Below are 18,030 nucleotides of genomic sequence, written 5' to 3'. Positions count from 1 at the left end.
GCAACTTTTCAAAAGATACTTGTGTTGTATTATCTTGCCAAAAGATAAGTATGTTGAATCGTCATGTATATTGTGATTTAGTTTTTGTCGAAAATTAGATTTTATTTTAATATTCGTTTACTATGGGCTAGAGATCGTTCTTTACCATAATTTTTCAACGATGATTTCATACAGGAAAAGCCTATGGCTTTTTCTTAGTTGGAATAATAAAAGACGAACCATAGAGAATCATGCAGAAAAGTCAGTCAAATATGGCATCACACCCCAGAGAAGTAGCTTTTCAAAAGATGCTTGTATTGTGTTTTCAAAAGATGCCTCATGCATATGATGGTTTATATTAATATTACAGCTACTATGGGCCAGAGTTCGATCTTTACTATAAATATTTGATCTGACTCTAGTTTTAGGAGCTATGGGTTTTCGTATTTCTTAGTACGGGACGAGATCATCTCTTACTAGGTTGCTAGTTACCGCTGCAACCCGGATAATGGGAATATGCTCGATTCTGCATCTCGGCAAGGGAAGAAACTTGGAGACAAAGAAAGGTATGAAAATCGAGCTGATTTTATAATAAGCCTATATCTGTCTATCTCGATTAATACTAAAATAATAATGCATGGTCATTTTGTCAATATACTGCCTAGATTCCCTGACAATTATTAAAATATGACTTATTGCCACATTGCGTTAAAAAAATATATTCTCATAATAGCCTGTTTGTTTATAGATGTAGCAGTCAAAAAATGTATCCCTTAGTAGTTTCAGAAAAGTTTATGACTTTCTATATAGATAACTGCATTTTGTGCCCTTTCGTGCCACAAAAAATTGATTGTAGCGTAGAAATTTAATTAACTCTTAAAATGTAAAAAAACACATTTTCTAAATAAATGGGTCCACATTATATAACTCTACAAAATATTCAAATTTTCGATAAATTTTATGAATAAATCTATGAAATTCAGAAATATTTTAGTAATACAGTCTATTAGTTCCAGCTCTTTTCGATATGAAACTATTAATAATAAGTAAATACAAAGATTCAAATTTATTGTTTGAGTTACAAAACTTTGTAAGGGTAGAAACTTGAGGATTTTATTATACTAGAATATAAGAAAAATGACAGAAGATATAGCTGCAATTGTTATAGATAATCGATCAGGTATTTGTAAAGCTGGATTTTCTGGAGAGAGTGCCCCCAAAAAATGTTTTTCCTGCTGTGATTGGGCGTCCAAGGTGTACGGGATAAATGATTAATTCATGCAGCAAAGATACGTATGTAAGTGATGATGTTCAAGCGAAAAGGTAAATTTTGACTCTTAAGTACCCTGTGGAGCATGTGATTGCCACAGATTGGGATGATATGGAGAAGATCTGGAGTCATATTTTCTACAATGAACTTCACGTTGCCCCAGAACAGCAACCAGTTTTACTCGCAGAAGTTCCTCTTAACCCAAAAGACAACAGAGAAAAAATGACTCAGGTTATGTTCGAAACTCTTAACACCCCAGCCATATATGTTGCCAGCCTAGCCTTACTTTCCCTCTACGCATCTGGCAGAATTACTGGAATTGCTCTTGACTCTGGAGATGGTGTGTCCGTAACTGTGCCCATCTACGAAGGTTATGCCCTTCCACGTGTAATTTTGAGATTGGATCTTGCTGGACGAGACTTGACCAATTATTTGATGAAAATCTTCACCGAGCAAGGATATTCCTTTAACACCCCTGACAAAAGAGAAATCGTTCGTGATATCAAACAAAAACTTTGCTATGTTGCTTTGGACTTTGAGCAGGAGATAGCAACTGTCACCAGCTCTACGTCTCTTGAAAAGAGCTATGTTTTGCCTGATGGTCAGGTTATCATAATTGGTAATGAAAGGTTCAGATGCCCTTCAGATGCCCAAAAGCGTTATTCCAGCCATCCTTCCTCGGTATGGAATATTGCGGCATTCATGAAACTACCCACAATAGTGTTATGAAATGCGATGCCGGTAAAAGAAAGGACCGCCATAACAGCATGTTTGTCCTCTCTGCCAACATCGTTTGACCACCATGTGCCCTGGCATTGTTGACAGGATGCAGAAGGAAATCAGCGTCCTTGCACCATCCACCATGAAGATCAAAATTGATTTTTAACGCCTGAGTGTAAACACTCTGTATGGATCGGTGGATCAATCCTAGCTTCCCTCTCAAACATTCCAACAGATGCGGATTTCCCAGCAGGAATACGATGAATCTGGACCATCCATTTATCACAGAAAATGCTTTTAACCTGCTTATAACCCAAAGGTGAACATGAAGAAGAACCATCAAATTCAGTATATCAAAGAGTTCTACTGTGGGGTTTCAAACTCCTAGCTACAAAAATTTTAGCCAGATGGAAGATCACGGATGGGTTGTTATAATTTTTTTTTTCTCAAGGTTGACCATATCGCACCAATAGACTATGTTTGAAAATTAATGTTAAGAAGACCAGACTTTTCAAGTTAGAAGAAATGACGGTGAAGAATTGATGCTAGATTTTACCAAAAACCTACCGAATGAATAACTTTGCCTATGTAGGGAAGCATTAATAGTGAGGAAGGTGGGCCGAAGGTTTTTCTACAAACGAAGAGGCAATCCAGTACGTGAACAATTATTTTGCAGGGAAGAACTCTTGAGTACTATTTTGACAGGTTAAAGAGATGGGAACATAGCTGGGAGAAGTGTGTAGAGCTACTAGGACTGTGTAAACAATTGAAATTAAGAAAATGCATTATTATACAATAATAGTAATAATAATGACACACACACACACACATATATATATATATATATATATATATATATATATATATATATATATATATATATATATATATATGTTGGTTTTTATCCCGCCTGGCGATTATTTTTCCTGAAAATACTCCCCCCCCCGCTCCCCGAAGGAAATACCCTCCCGTGGAAAATAAGACTTTCCAAGTTTGAGAATTGTATTTGAGTTTTATTTTTTTAATTTCCGTAGGGGAAGGAATCACACGGGTTTTATCGTTAGTTTCTTCTTTACTTTAGAAAACAATTTGGACTATATATTTGCATATAAGAGGGGGGGATAAAGTATAGCTGGTCTGCATGCAAAATGTGTTTGGTACAATTATTCGGCATATTAAATAGATAGATAAACTAGTGTATTTTAAAGCCAAATATACGGCCATGAATACGGTAAAATAACATAAATGAAAGGCACAAATAACATAAGCTTTGATCAGTGATCACCATAAAACACTTAAATGAAACACTACAGTAATTTCCGTAGGGAAAGGAAACACACGGGTTTTATCGTTAGTTTCTTCTTTACTTTAGAAAATAATTTGGACTATATTTGAATATAAGAGGGGGGGATAAAGTATAGCTGGTCTGCATGCAAAATGTGTTTGGTACAATTATTCGGCATATTAAATAGATAAGTAAGTAACAACAATGGGTTTATTAAAAAAAAAATATATATACATCATCGATTCCCTGAAGCAATGCTTGTGCGGGAGAAAACCCTCCTAACAAAATAAAAAAAAAAAAATAAAAACAAGAAACAAAAAAAAAGAAAAAAAAAATAGAGAAAAAAAAAAAAAAAAAAAACAAAAAAAAACAACAAAAATATAGCTAAAATTACCAGACCCCAAAACCAACGAAACACCAAAACAAATCCAAAAAAAAAATAATAATTATAATAATATTCAGCTGCAACTAAACCCTCCTCAAAAACAAAACTTAAGTGGCGTGGAATAATCCATTCAAAATATACACATCAAAACAATGGTTCTTTAGCGACTTACAAAAATCCTGCAAACCCCCAACATTCCTCAAATCCTCTGGCAAACTCTCCCAAACTAACGGAACAACATGGCAAATTGAAAACCTAGACCTAGACGTGACCATAGCTGGTCTTCGCATCAACTGAGAAGATCGTGTCAAATAATCGTGAACAGTAGACGCAAGACTAAACATTCCTGAAAAACATGATGGTAACTCCGAAGCTAAATATTTAAACATAAACAGAGCATTATAGAATACACATATTCCTGCTAACGGTAGAATTTTATACTCGCGGTAAAGATGCCTCACCGATGCAAATAGGTCAATTTGATTACCATAAAGAACTCTAATTACCATATTCTGTGTTACGCAGAGCGGATGGAGGTGAGTTACGAAAGTTTTCGACCAAACCATACAACAGTAAATGAGATATGGATGAACCATAGAAAAATACAGCATTCTCAGAATTTCACACGGAAAAAGATACCTAAGTTTACGCATAATACCAATATTACGAGACAATTTGCTGTTAACAAATGCAATATGGTCTTTAAAACTAAGGCTTTCATCAATTATAACACCAAGGTATCTAGTACTAGTAGATCTTACATTAGTATGGTGACCTACTTCTATACTATTAATCCATGGATAATGTCCAGTAGTTCTACCAAAAATCAAAAAATTTGACTTATTGTGATTCAGTTTCTATTTATTTACTCGCATCCACTTTTCAATCGAAGAAATACCTTGTTTCAATATAGTCATCAACTCATTTTCAGTTCTAGCAGCTACAGTGAAATGGGCATCATCAGCAAAACATGGTAGAATTCCTTTAGTACCGTAAGTATCAAGGTCTAAAGAACAAGACACATAACTTGAAGCTATACAAAGGTCATTAATATAAACCAAAAACAACAAAGGGCCCAAAACGGAACCCTGGGGTATTCCAATCGAAATATATTCAATTTTAGATGTAACTCCATCCATCACAACACACTGAGTCCTTCCACTAAGAAAACTAACTATGGCATTTAAAAAATCACCACGTATACCACTACTATATAGCTTTTGAACTAGTATATCATGATCAACAGAGTCAAATACTTTAGTAATATCCAAAAATATCGAAGCTATCTTCAGACCCTTGTCTAAAGCATCATTAATAAAAATTGTTAAAAACAAACGTTCATGCTCTATAGAATGATGACTCCTAAGCCTGAACTGACTATAACTAAAAAATTGACTTTTCTCGAAAAAATTTAACATGCTACTTTGAATAAACTATTCAAACACTCTAGAAATAAATGGCAGTAAAGAAATCGGTCTATAATCACTAAAACATTTATTATCCCCTCCTTTAAATATAGGGATAACATTCGCGCCCTTTAGACAATCGGGAAATATTCTAGCTTTTAAAAAATTATTTATCAGTCATAAAAAATGACTAGATATAACAGGTAATATCGACTTCAAAACCTTCAACGAAATAAAATCGTCTCCTGATGCACCATTTTTCATGTTATTTATAACATCAAATAATTCATCAATAGTTACAGATTTAAGGTACGCAGACACATCACAATCTTCAGGTAGGAACTGACGAAAATCTCCATCTTGATCAAATACTGGCACCGATGATGACACACGCTTCCCAATATTAGCGAAGTGATTACACATCTCATCTGCAACATTATTATTCATTCCCATATTATCTGGACGGATCAAGACGCTACCAGGGCAAGTCACCGACTCAATCAATGTCCAAGTCTTACTCGGGTTACCCTCAAATTTTTAAAATTTAACCTTATAATATTCTACCTTAGCCAGTCGGAGTGCAGCATTTAACCTGCTATTATAAACTCTATATATTACATTATCATGAGGATCATTGCTCCTTGTTGACAACTTATATAAAAACGTCTTCTATTAATTGACTGTAACAGACTCTTTGTAATCCAAGGTTTATTCGGAGACACCCTTCTCTTCTGTATTCCTAAAACTTCACAACATTCCAAAAACGTATCCTTAATCTTACCATACCAAAGGTCAAACTTCAAATTTAAATCTAATTCTTCTTGTAAGAATTTAAAGTCTAACTGTTCTATCCTAAGCTTAAATCTTGAAATAGTATTTGAATCAACTAATAATTTCTTAGGCTTAGGGCGAGCACCACAATTAATATTAATATTCTTAAATATACCCGGAACTAATATAGCCAAACCAAAGTAATTCGAAACATCTTTTAACACAACACTCGATGAATCATGGGGAACATTCAAAAATACATTATCAATTAGAGATGAAGATGACTCCGTCACTCTAGTACAAATATTTATAGCAGGATGCATCCCATAACCTAACATTAAATTCAAAAAATTGCGGGATTTTAAATTAGATGCTAACAAATTCAAATCAATGTTAAAATCTCCACACACAAAACACGGCATGTTCTTACGAGTTAGAAGGTCCATTTGTTGCTCTAATAATTCTAAAAAACAATCTACACTAGCTGAAGGGGGGCGGTAACAAACAGCAATAAAAAATGGGTCACCATTCTTATCAACCTCCGTAACAAAACACTCAAAAATCATCTCCTTATTAACGGACAAATCATCCCTAACCTTCACATTCAAATCAGTTCTAATATACAGGGCAAGTCCTCCATGCTGATGGTGAGTACGGTTCTTAACATACATATTATAATTTGGAATATCCAATAGTCCAGAATTATTATTCATTAACCATGTTTCAGTAAGTGCTAGAATATGAAAATCAGATAGCATACACAGCTCCGACAAATAATCCAATGTACTATTTAACCCCTGACAATTCAAATGAAAAATGCCAAGTTTGTCCAGTGCCAGTCTAGTATGAAAATCAACTGGGCACTTATAATTAACCTTTGGAAAAACATCATCTACCCCCATATCAAAATCCCTGTGAAGTATCCCTAATCCTAAATCCGAAACACTCAATGGATTATTCGCAAGCCAATCCAAACGATCATTACGAACAATTATCATTTCTTATAAATATATATATATAAAAAAAAAGAAAAGGAGGGTAGTTGCAACCAAACCTAACCAACTGAATAACTTACTATAACTCGGAGGGTCGGTGATCCCGTTTCCAACGTAATTGAAGCTCCAGAAAAAACACAAAATAACCTAAAGATAATAAGAAACATATTAACAAAATAATATAAATAAACAAACGAATACAAAAAAAGTGAAAAAATTGTCACTAACACTAGCCTGTCACAATACAGGCTTACTATTTCCATTACTGAATTCCAGAAACTTATAATTGAAGAAAACAAAATTCTCTACCTGTGTATACCACTTACCCTTTCTAAATTCTAACAAAAACTAAATAAATGAGAGAAAAAAAAAAGAACAACTTTTCTTTTTTCCATAAATACAAAAAAAAAGAAAAAAAAATATCTTAACAAAATCTTAATTCATAATTCACCATTCATGATGTAACCATCTATTGGTCACATAACTCAGGGATAGGCTCATCGTAACCAAATTTTACCGCCACACCACCACGGTCGATCTGTATATATGGTGGAACTGTATTGGAAACCCATCATGAAACTCCTATAGCATTTAATATAGATCTCTTTACATACAACTTCCTTCGAGCTTCACGAACTGATATTGGTGAATCATCGCTAACAGATACATTTCTATGGTGTCCAACAACTTTTCCTTTTAATTTCTTTCCGTTCTTAAGCACACTGACCTTCGCATCTCGAGAACCAACATCAACTTTAAAATACGGTTGCTCCTTACTGACACCACCAACAACTCGAAACCTCGGGACCATGGACAGACCTAGACCCTCCAAACACATCTGGTCAAAAAACGTTTCGGCTTGGGTGGTATTTTCGCAGGGAGCATTCCAAACGATAATATTCGTCTCTGTATGTCGATACTCAGATGCCATAAGCCGACGAGACAGATCTGCATTCCCAGTTTCATACTTTTTCGTTGCAGTAGCGATAATTGACATTTGATTTCTTAAGCTTAGAACATCAGATTCAAGCTGTGTAACACGCGAACTCGTAGTATTAACTTCTGATTTTAGCTCAGACTGTGTATTTTCCACTGATACCATGCGATTTTCTAACATTTTTATACTATCGTTTATAGTCTAGTTTTTTACCATTTTCAGTAAGTATTGTTAGCATCTTAGCAAAATCATCTGCCAGGGTCTTCAGTGAAGTGACATCGTTATTCCCTTCAGATGAAACGGTCGAATTCAACAAACTGTTCTGAACAGACTGTGATCCTACTTGGACAGTTTTAGAAATCTTCCTTTTTCGCCCCATGGCAAGTGCAAATAAAATAAAATATGTAATCTCTCTTACCTATTTTGGCACCTATAATTTATCCACGTCGATGCGGACGTGCAGTTCGATAAGCCACCGTTAATTTGGGCACGACTAACACCCCTATCTCCTGCACCGACGACTTCCAACAGCGTTTGAATACCGACGCTACTTCAGAAATCACAACCAACTTTCAGGAATACTCTGTAGCGTTTGCAAAATTCAACTAATCAAATATTTGCATTTCATTCCACTCTTCAGGGCAAGCGGTAAAGACACCTGAACTACTACTCAATCAGAGCTTGATTCATTGTCTTTGGCCTATTTTCTTTTTTTGTCATAATTAAATGACGTAATCCAAGGTGTATAATCCCAAGCCAACTCAATGTTTCGCAATAATCTTCACCGTCTAACAAATACACTTTTTACAAACCAATTTAATTCAAAGTTAAATCCAATTTGCGTCCTCACAGTTCAAAGGCTCATTCAGTACTGATAGATAACTGATTCAGTACTGATAGATAAACTAGTGTATTTTAAAGCCAAATATACGGCCATGAACATGGTAAAATAACATAAATGAAAGGCACAAATAACATAAGCTTTGATCAGTAATCACCATAAAACACTTAAATGAAACACTACATTAACCTAATAATAGTGCTTAATGCTTGGAAAAACGGTCATTGCAAAAAAAAAAATAAAAAAAAAAAAAAAAAAAAAAAAAAAAAAAAAAAAAAAGCACTTAACACTTGGAATAAACACTTAAATAAAACATTACATTTACGTTATGCTGTTTTTTTTATTTATTTATTTATTTTTTAGTTAACAAAATTTCAGATGCCTCGCTATTCTTCTGTAATTTTTTAAAGGCCATATACCTAGAAAGAATTATTTTCTGACTTCAAACTGTCTAAATACTTTACCCCCAGTTAAATAGCCCCCCCCCCCGTGGAAAAGAAGGCTTTACTAATTTTACAATTTTATTTGAGTTTTAATTTCCGGAGTGGAAAGGAGTTACGGTACTTGTGTATTATGGACACCTCACTCAAGTTTAAGTTGTTTAAAACTCGCGAACAAAACCGGTTTCTTCGTTAGTTTTTTCAGCCTCGCGCGAGACAAAACAAAGACAAGTGACAGAATAGTTTTAAGTCAGAAAACAATCCTTGTTTTCTGACTTTTCGGGGTGGGGGGTTTCCGGGGAAGGGGTGTATTTTCCGCGGGGGTATTTTTTTTTTTTTTGGGGGGGGGGGGGTAAACGCCGGCCACCATATATTATATATATATATATATATATATATATATATATATATATATATATATATATATATATATATGTGTGTGTGTGTGTGTATGTGTGTGTGACAAATACGGAGGAAGTCGTAAAAATCGTGGGTTTCGGGAAAGGACATTTGCCCAAAAGCACTCTGGCTCCGTTTGTATGCGCCTATATTGTATGTTCTATTTTAGGGTGCAATAACAGAGATGGAAACAGTCACTCCCATTGGTTCCCTATTATCGAAGTTGCCAGTTGACGTCACACTAGGGAAAATGCTGATCATGGGCTCTCTCTTTGGACTCGTTGAATCAGTCCTAGCTCTTGCTGCTGCTTTGAGCGTACAGTGTCCTTTTACTAATAGGGCTTACAGAGATCCTGACGTCGAGGTATTTTTTTTCCTTTAATTGTCACGCATGTATAATGTAAAATATTGATGAAAACATCCATTACTTGAAACCTCTGCAGCTCGAAAGTCTTCCCCTGTATTTAAATGATTGTGGTGTTCAAGCTTTAGTGTCTCGCAGTGGAATGATAGTCAGTGTTAAGTTACAGAATACATATTTTGTAAGACTGTGTAATCTCTTACGCTATGTCTCTTTCTCTCCCTCTCCGTCTCTTTCTCTCTATCTTTTTCTCTATTAGACTTTAGTCTGGCACTTTTTGGGTTCCAAGGACATCAAAATAAAAATATTAAATATCAAAATAAAAATAAATTATTTTTACCACAACCGATAAATTAGAGGTGATAAAAAAAAACACAGAAGTTTGGTCTTCATTTGAAATTTTCTGAAAGGGTTTTGATCAACTCTGCCCGAAATTTGCCAAAAACTGAATACAGTAAATAAGCATAATAGTCACAAAAAGTAATATAAATAGTAACTGCCGGACTTGTTTAATTCGAAAGCTAAATGCTGTGACAGCATGAAACATGAAAAATTGAACATAGAGCATTTAAAGAATTGAGAAAGTGAATAAAGTCTTCATCCATTTAAATATTAAGCTAAGTTCAGCTTTCAGCTTTAGTTAAGCTCAGCCTTTTTTCAGCTTTTATTAGATTACAACCCTTCAGCTAAAGCTATTGTCATAAAAGGGATCTGTCATACAAGCATCTACAAGATGCTTGTAGCATTACGATTGTAAATTTAATTTGTTTATGTTTTTTTTAACTTTGATTCTAATTTTGCTTTCAGTTTTCAGGTTTTATCTTCTTGATTCGTCTTTAGTCTTTCTTATTCCGCACCGTATTTGATTTTTACTTTGTTTTAATTGCTATTTTTCTTTCTAGTTTGTAACGAGTATGTCATATTGATTATACAAGCTGATTTTTTGTTGTAAATTATTCTTCCAGAATCCTATTGGACTTTGGCTGCTTTTTTAGTTCTTCGCGTATTTTTTTTTGGGGGGGGGGGGTGGATATGATAGTTGTTTATAAATACAGAGACTGCGTTCCACTTCAAATTTTTTGTAAAGGTACTTTGTGATCCCTCTTTTAAAATGACGTGCTCATTGAAAACTTAGACGGGAACAATAGAATGTTGGAAAATGGTTAGAGTATAAATTCCAGCCTGTCTTTGAGGAAACAAATTATCGGCATCTACCATATTCGTTTTCCTTTTTACTCTTTTTTTTATAGAACCATCTTTAATATCGCCCCTACTGTTTGCGGCGTGAGCTACAGAGGCCTTTTTTAGTTCAACCAGGCAACACCGTACCATCTATGACGTTTTAATTTATATAAGACCCATTTTTAACACTGAACATCTTATGACTTCATTTATTTGCAAAAAAAATATACGTTTAAATACAAAAGAAAAAAAACAGACTTGTACATAGCTACTACTACTATTATTATTGCTTGCGACTCATTGTAGTACCAAACCGCCTGAGGCCAGCACAGCTACGCACATTCCTCCTCCATTCCAATCTATTCAAAACCTCCTTCTTTACACCCTCCCAAGAAGTTCCAATTTCCCTTAAATCTTTTCCTTGCGACATCCTCCCACCCATTCGGGGACGACCTACTATTTGTTGGGCCTTAGATGATTGGCCGACATGGACAGTCTTTGGCAATCTGTCATCCTTCATCTACAGAAATTATCCAAGCCATATCTACCTTTCTCTTATTATATCCCTAGAAAGCGGGATTGGATCAAATTTTTCGTACAGCCTACTGTTAGAGATATGGTCAGTCAAAGGGGTACCCAAAACAGTCCGTGGGCAATTTCTCTCGAAAACATCTAGCAAATACTCCTCCGTCTTAAGGAGTGTCCACACTTCAGAACCGTACGTGACCACTGTCATCGTTGTAGCTTCCAATATTCTAATCTTGGTTCGCAGACTTATCTTCCTATTCTTCCGAACTGTTTTCAAATGTGAAAAAAACACCCTGGGCCTTGTCTATTCTACTTTTAGCATCTTCACTGCCTCCACAGTTGGTAAGTGAAGATGTCCACTTGATTGATCTTCTCGTACCCAGCATCACTTCTCTCCATTTATTCCTAGTCTTAGCGACTTACTCCTCTTAACATCAATTTTCAAACCTCTTCTTCCACCCTGAACTCTCGAAACCTCCAAAAACCCATTCATTTTTCTAGCATTTCATCTAGTATGCGTAAATCATCAGCATAATCTAAGTCAAGGAGAGTTTTACTTTCCCAATTTCTTCTGTATTCTCCCATTGCCTTTGCTGTGGTCCTTAGTACCAAGTCCATCAAAATGATTCACATAGATAGGGATAGAACGCAACCCTGCTTAAATACTGTTTTTATACTTAACCAGCTACTAACCTTATTTCCTACCTTAACCGCAGCAAGGTTACTCTCGCACGTAGCACTAATCACTTTGATGTATTTATCTGATATGCGATATAAGGACAGGACCTTCGCTAAAGCTCGTCTATCAGCTGAATCAAATGCTTGCTAATAATCTATAAGACTAAAGGGGTCCTAACGGGGTTTAATGACTCAAGCACTTCTTAATTATTAATCTCAAAAAATAACGAAGCTCAACAATTTTAAATTCAGAAATAAAATTTCTATCTTGCGGGACACTTAGTATAAAAAATTAAAAATAAAAGCCGAAAAATAGGCGTAACAAAATGGAACAATGGGTATAAGCCTAGAGAACTAACTGGAGAGAAGGAAGCATGCTATGGAAACAATTCTTACTTCATAATATGCAGAATAATCATAGTTAACACATTTTGCTTGCAGCTAACCTTTATCGTCACTTATTTCTGTGTTTTTCCAGTTTTTCTTAGAAATCTATTTTTTTTTGTTTTTTTTTTTGCAATAACCATTGTTTAATTTTGAAAAGTCTGCTAAATGTAGCTCTTTCAACTCAAGATTCTGGCCATTTTTCTGAAACAAAGTGCTATCTATACTTTCCTTTTTCACAGAATTGTCTTAAGTCAATATACTTTTTTCATGAATTTTGTACTAACACCACTCCATTTACGTTAAAGTACTCTACAAACAAATTTTGTATAGGGAGCTCTATTTCAGGGATTGTTCAAAACTGAAGAAAGCTGTTGAAAACAAAAATGATAATATATTAGAAAAATTAGAAATAAAGTGAAGAGAAAGGTTAGTTGCATGCAAAATGTGTTAACTCTGATTATTCTGCATATTGTGAAGTAAGAATTGTTTTCTTAACATGTTTCCTTCTCTTCAGTTACTTCTCTATAATTACACTAAGAAATGAACTTGAAAAATTCAGTAGAGTTAAAAAACAGCGTAAAAAATGTTTAGTAAACAACTTGACTAGAAATGTAAACTTTGAATTTTTTTTTCTGTATATTATTTATGTCTTTATGTTTTGTGTATGTTTTATCATGTCTCCTAGAATGCACGCAAATCCTTGTAGTCAAATCACAGCGATCTGATTTTGTATATTGTTTGTTTATTCTTTATATTTTCATATTTGTTGATTCTTTGTTTAATGTTTATTCTTTCTGTTGTCATATTTATTCTTTATATTTTATTTATCCATTTATCTTAGAATGCACGGAAATCCCTGGAGTCAGATCATGGAGATCCAATAACATTGCTAAATACATATAGAGAATGGCTTGAAATAAAATATGGCAAGTCAAGAGATAATAATTCCCGCAAATGGTGTAAAAGAAGGGGGCTTGAAGAACAGCGGTTCTACGAAATGACGAAACTCATTGATCAATTTCGACAACTCTTAAAGGTATGAAGTATACTAGCTGAATCACTTAATCAAATGGTAAAGGTAAATATTAGGTAAACCAGTTAAGCCAATAGCTCACCTAGGTAAGCTGGGTTATTCTAGTGACAAGCAGTGTCGTGAAAAAAATTAAGTAATTAAATTTGACGAAAATTATTCTTAAATATTGTCTACAAATATCTGCTGGAAAAAACTGTTTAGTTTGGTAATTAATTGATCATTTCCGAAATATTAAAGGGGTTTTGCTTCTTTTTTTATTAGAATAATTAAAGGTAAAAAATTCTAAAAAAAATGAACGAAAATGTTTTTATTACGTTTGATGTAGATATTCAATGTTTATGTGTCATATTCAAGTATATTTTATATTCGTACTCAAATGAAGCAATAATCATTTTAAAGTAGCTTGTTTATTTATGGTAAATTAGGCCTGAAGCAGTAATGCTTCTTGATTGCCAAATCTTACTGTTAATTTTGATCAGTTAGGTATTCTTAACTATTTATTATAATCGCATAGACATATCTTCAGAACTATCATATGTGTAAAAATTTTGGTTTACACGGTTTTATTACAGCCAAACAGGTAGGCAGGGAGAGCCCTTCCCCCAAACTATTGTAATTGTTTAGTGTCTTTTTGCCTCCATGAATATAAATAATTTTTTAGACCACACTACCTTTCCATCTACAAAGTAAACATTTTATTAATACATTTGAAATTATGAATATATGAGTTTTGCTTCGCCTTTGGTATTTGTTTTGTTATTTTTTGCATTTTGTTTTTATATTCTGTTTAATTTAACTTCATTTTTATACATAATTGATAAAGGCTTCCGGAGGTGAAGTTGAAATACTCGGACTTTCTTATTTGTGTAAGTTCGTTAGTTAGTTTTTGGTTTTTATTTTTTCTTTTTTCTTTTTTTATTTTTTCTTTTTTTAATGTCTAATTTAAAATATTACAACTAGTTTTCCATATTTTCATTTGCCTTTCCAAGTAAAATTCTACGGCTAAACTCATATTTATGTTTATTAGGGTATCTACGTAGAACTCATAAGATAGGAGGGGTGGTTCAGGCCCGGTATTTGCCAGCCCTCCTCTACTGGAAACTCGAAAATGTATAAAAGTGGTAATGTTCTTGTAATATTTGGAAAAAATGATATTTTCTGGCTAAAAGTCTTAAACTTAATCAGTTGATCAAGCTTGTTCTTAAAGATATGGGGCGTGATAACTAGACCATTTTACAAGCATGGTGGCTGACCCTAAGTGATTTTGGCACTGATCAAAATTATAAAAAAAAACTTTAAACAGTAATCAAAATTAAACATATATACTTGACGAGGAATTTATTTAAATAATCTTTACAAATACTTGTGGAAAAACTATTTAGTATTTAAAACCCTGAAAAAAGAGCATTTCAGTAACAATTGTGTTTTTTAATGTATTCGGAGACATTTTTAAGACTCTAAGAATTACCGAAGTGCGAATTTTAGTGCTACTATTTCAGTAATTTTACCACATTGGTCCCGTGTTCCCTTGGTCTTGATGTTAAATTACCAAGCCATATCCGAAGTACCTAGTTATGTAATTACCTAAATATTCTGAATTACTTATTTTGATCAAATGTAATTCAGTAGAAAATTAGATATAGATAAGTTTATAATGAAAATAGATGATCACGACAAAGCAAATTCCGAATTTGTTCTTTGAATTGGATAAATATATATATATTATATATATAATATATATTATAAATATAAACATATCTATGTTTATCAAAAAATGCATAGTTGTAGGTTTATATCACCTGCTTGTGATATTGAATATAGAACAAAGAGTAACTAAGAAAAGGGAAAACGAGTTAGAAAAAGGGAATTAATATAAGATAAACTTAACCTAGCCTCTGAGAAGAAAAGAACTGATACCATCTGGCACTACCCAGTAAAATCGAAAATTTAATTATTAAAACCTAAACAAAAATATTAGTTTTTGGGGACAGCAACAACAAATGGACCATTTCTGCAAGTTTACAATATATGTATTTTTTGACGAGTCTATGTTCTGCATAGTAATCTAGCCCCCATTTTTTTGTATAATTAACAAAAGTAGTTCAAAAACTACATTTATATTTGCTGTTTAATTTCAAACAAAGCTCATTTTTACGCTTTTTGGACAACGTGGAGTGTTTTATCAGTCTTCTGTCGGCTTCGCTGGCAAAATCTTGACGGAGCAATGTTTTGGTTATGTTTCATTAAACCATTAAACTCTTAGTTATTGAACCAACAAAATTATTGAAATCGTAATTGTAAGAAGATTTTCGTTTAAAAAGAATCAGGGCATATTCCTGAAAGTCGGTCTCAAAATACATTGTTTCTGCTTAAAACCAACTTTTATCCTCTATTTTCTGACGCTAAATCGATGCTGTTACTTCTAAAATGTGCCATATATTTGAACTAATGTGCGTTTACTGTGCTCCAAAATGTAAAACAACCCAATCTTTGCTATTATTCCAAAAGTGCAACATGTGCCAGAAAAGGTTGCGTTACTTTGCCTCAAAGCATAACACCTATTTGTTTTTGATGCATTTTATGCTAAGTACGTTTTGAGTGTACGTTTGTACGTTGGTAAGTGATTGCAGCAACAACCCTTTTGTGATAATTGAAAAACAACGTCATTACGTTGCATTATTGTTTATAGCTATTGCGTGATCACTGGCATGAAGTTGAATTTCTTAGCCTAAAATGCATCAGAAATGAATAGAAGGTAGACCAAACTGTATATTTAGGTTGCCCTTCCCCCTTAAAGACGAGCATTCTTTACAATTCTTGCTTACAGGTCACTCCGCGTGATAGAGGAGTAATCCCTGAACAATAGAACTTAACACCTAGACTATTAAGGTCAGGTCAGTCGTCGTAAATTTCATAAGTTTAGCCTCCTTGGTTGTTGGTGTGTGCTTACTAAATCTCAAAGTATAATCACCTACGGAACAAGTACTGACAAAACCTATCCTCTCCGCACAAAAAAATTAACCCTTTGTATACCTATGCGAACCTGGCAACTAAAACCTGTAGTTACACAATTCATCCCGGTCACTCGGTTTTGGCTCGGAGCGATTAAGTAGTACAGTACTTTGCGTCTAGAGGCACTGAGGTAGGTGGGGTCACTTTTGGAGAGTTTTGTCAGTACTTGTTCCGTAGGTGATTATACTTTGCTAAATCTCAAGTGCATTGTGGCACCTTAACATGAAAGGTAGGGAAAAATCCAATCCCGATATTCTGTTAGTCCAAACTTTTTGCCCCTGCAAGTTTAAAGTAGATCTGAACTCTTTCGTGCTAAGGTAGTGAAGGGGAGCGTGCCTCTGAAAATCCTTGTTTGCCAGTTCCAATTCCCCGACGCACTTCCCCCATAAATTTCAAGACGATTGATGAAGAAAACATGCATATCTTTCTACTGGCAAGTTGGTAGGTGGTCTTGCAAAGTCCACATGCCCTCTTTGTGCATCCAATTCAATTCAGATCGATTTTAATAACACATTACACTTAAATAACATACACTCACAAATACATTTTGAAAATAAATTCTGGCCCACAATCCATATTAATTTGGCCCTCTAGGACAATCCTGTTGAGTAAAAATTAAATTACACCGTTGATTATGTCACATAAAGGCAGTCCTCCATTTGCCAGCCAGCATAAACTCAAATTGCCTCAAAACTCTTTCATTTAAAATCACTAAAACATAACTTAAATCTCAATCTCAACGGGAGAAAACAAGACCTGATATAGCTGTCAAAAATGGCACTAAAATAATAAATAGTTATCTATTTTCTTTTACATTTATTCAATATCATTTGAAATTACTACTATTACTTTACGCTTACTTTACTTACGCTTGTCTACAATTAGCCATGTCTTGATGCAACCTATGCAACCTACTGCAAAATACTTGATAACTTCAATTCAAAATCAACGGATTTTGACGTTGTTTACTCAGATGTATTTTTACGCTTGTTACTCAGATGTATTTTTAGATTTATTTTAAATGATGCAAGACTCGTTTTGCTTCTAACTGCCTCTGGCAGCCATTCCAAACTCGTGAACATAAAATGTCAATTGAGAAATCAGACCGAACACATGGCGTATACGGAACAACCAACAGGCTTCTATCTCGCGATCTTTCCCGGCGTGTTTCAGCTGCAGAAAAAATTCCTGAAAAGCAATTTGGTAGAAGAGAATGAAAGTATTTGTAAACAAAACCTGAAGAATTAAAAACTCCCAAACTATCTAAAGAAAATAAAGAATCTGTTTCGTTAATTAGGTTTAATGCTTTCTGTTTCCGTTCAGACAAGAGAGAAGTAGCGGATGTGGCACTATATCAGCAAAAAAAAAAAAAAAGACGAAGGATCTTATCAGGAAAAAAGTGCTTAAGTTTTTTTTAATAT

The 18,030-nt window shown here is 34.0% G+C and overlaps 1 protein-coding gene and 1 pseudogene across 3 annotated transcripts in view; both read left to right on the top strand.

The window, feature by feature from the left end:
* The window catches only part of LOC148942629 (putative ATP-dependent RNA helicase DHX34), a 158,502-nt gene that overhangs the window by 110,617 nt on the left and 29,855 nt on the right, over window positions 1–18,030 (top strand). For all 3 annotated transcript variants that reach the window (XM_089102777.1, XM_089102775.1, XM_089102776.1), the window contains exons 11-12: window positions 9,598–9,792; window positions 13,406–13,600. In XM_089102777.1, the coding sequence (XP_088958903.1) occupies window positions 9,598–9,792; window positions 13,406–13,600 (390 nt within the window). The remainder of the gene's footprint in view (window positions 1–9,597; window positions 9,793–13,405; window positions 13,601–18,030) is intronic.
* On the top strand, window positions 906–2,754 carry LOC148942631 (actin 403-like; annotated as a pseudogene).

Source organism: Artemia sp. Qi Xiang Cuo, chromosome 16, assembly GCF_049724085.1.
Source record: "Artemia sp. Qi Xiang Cuo chromosome 16, ASM4972408v1, whole genome shotgun sequence".
In the NCBI taxonomy this organism is placed as follows: Eukaryota; Metazoa; Arthropoda; class Branchiopoda; order Anostraca; family Artemiidae; genus Artemia; species Artemia sp. Qi Xiang Cuo.
Note: the sequence above shows the minus strand (reverse complement) of the source record. Positions and strands in the feature narration are given on the sequence as shown.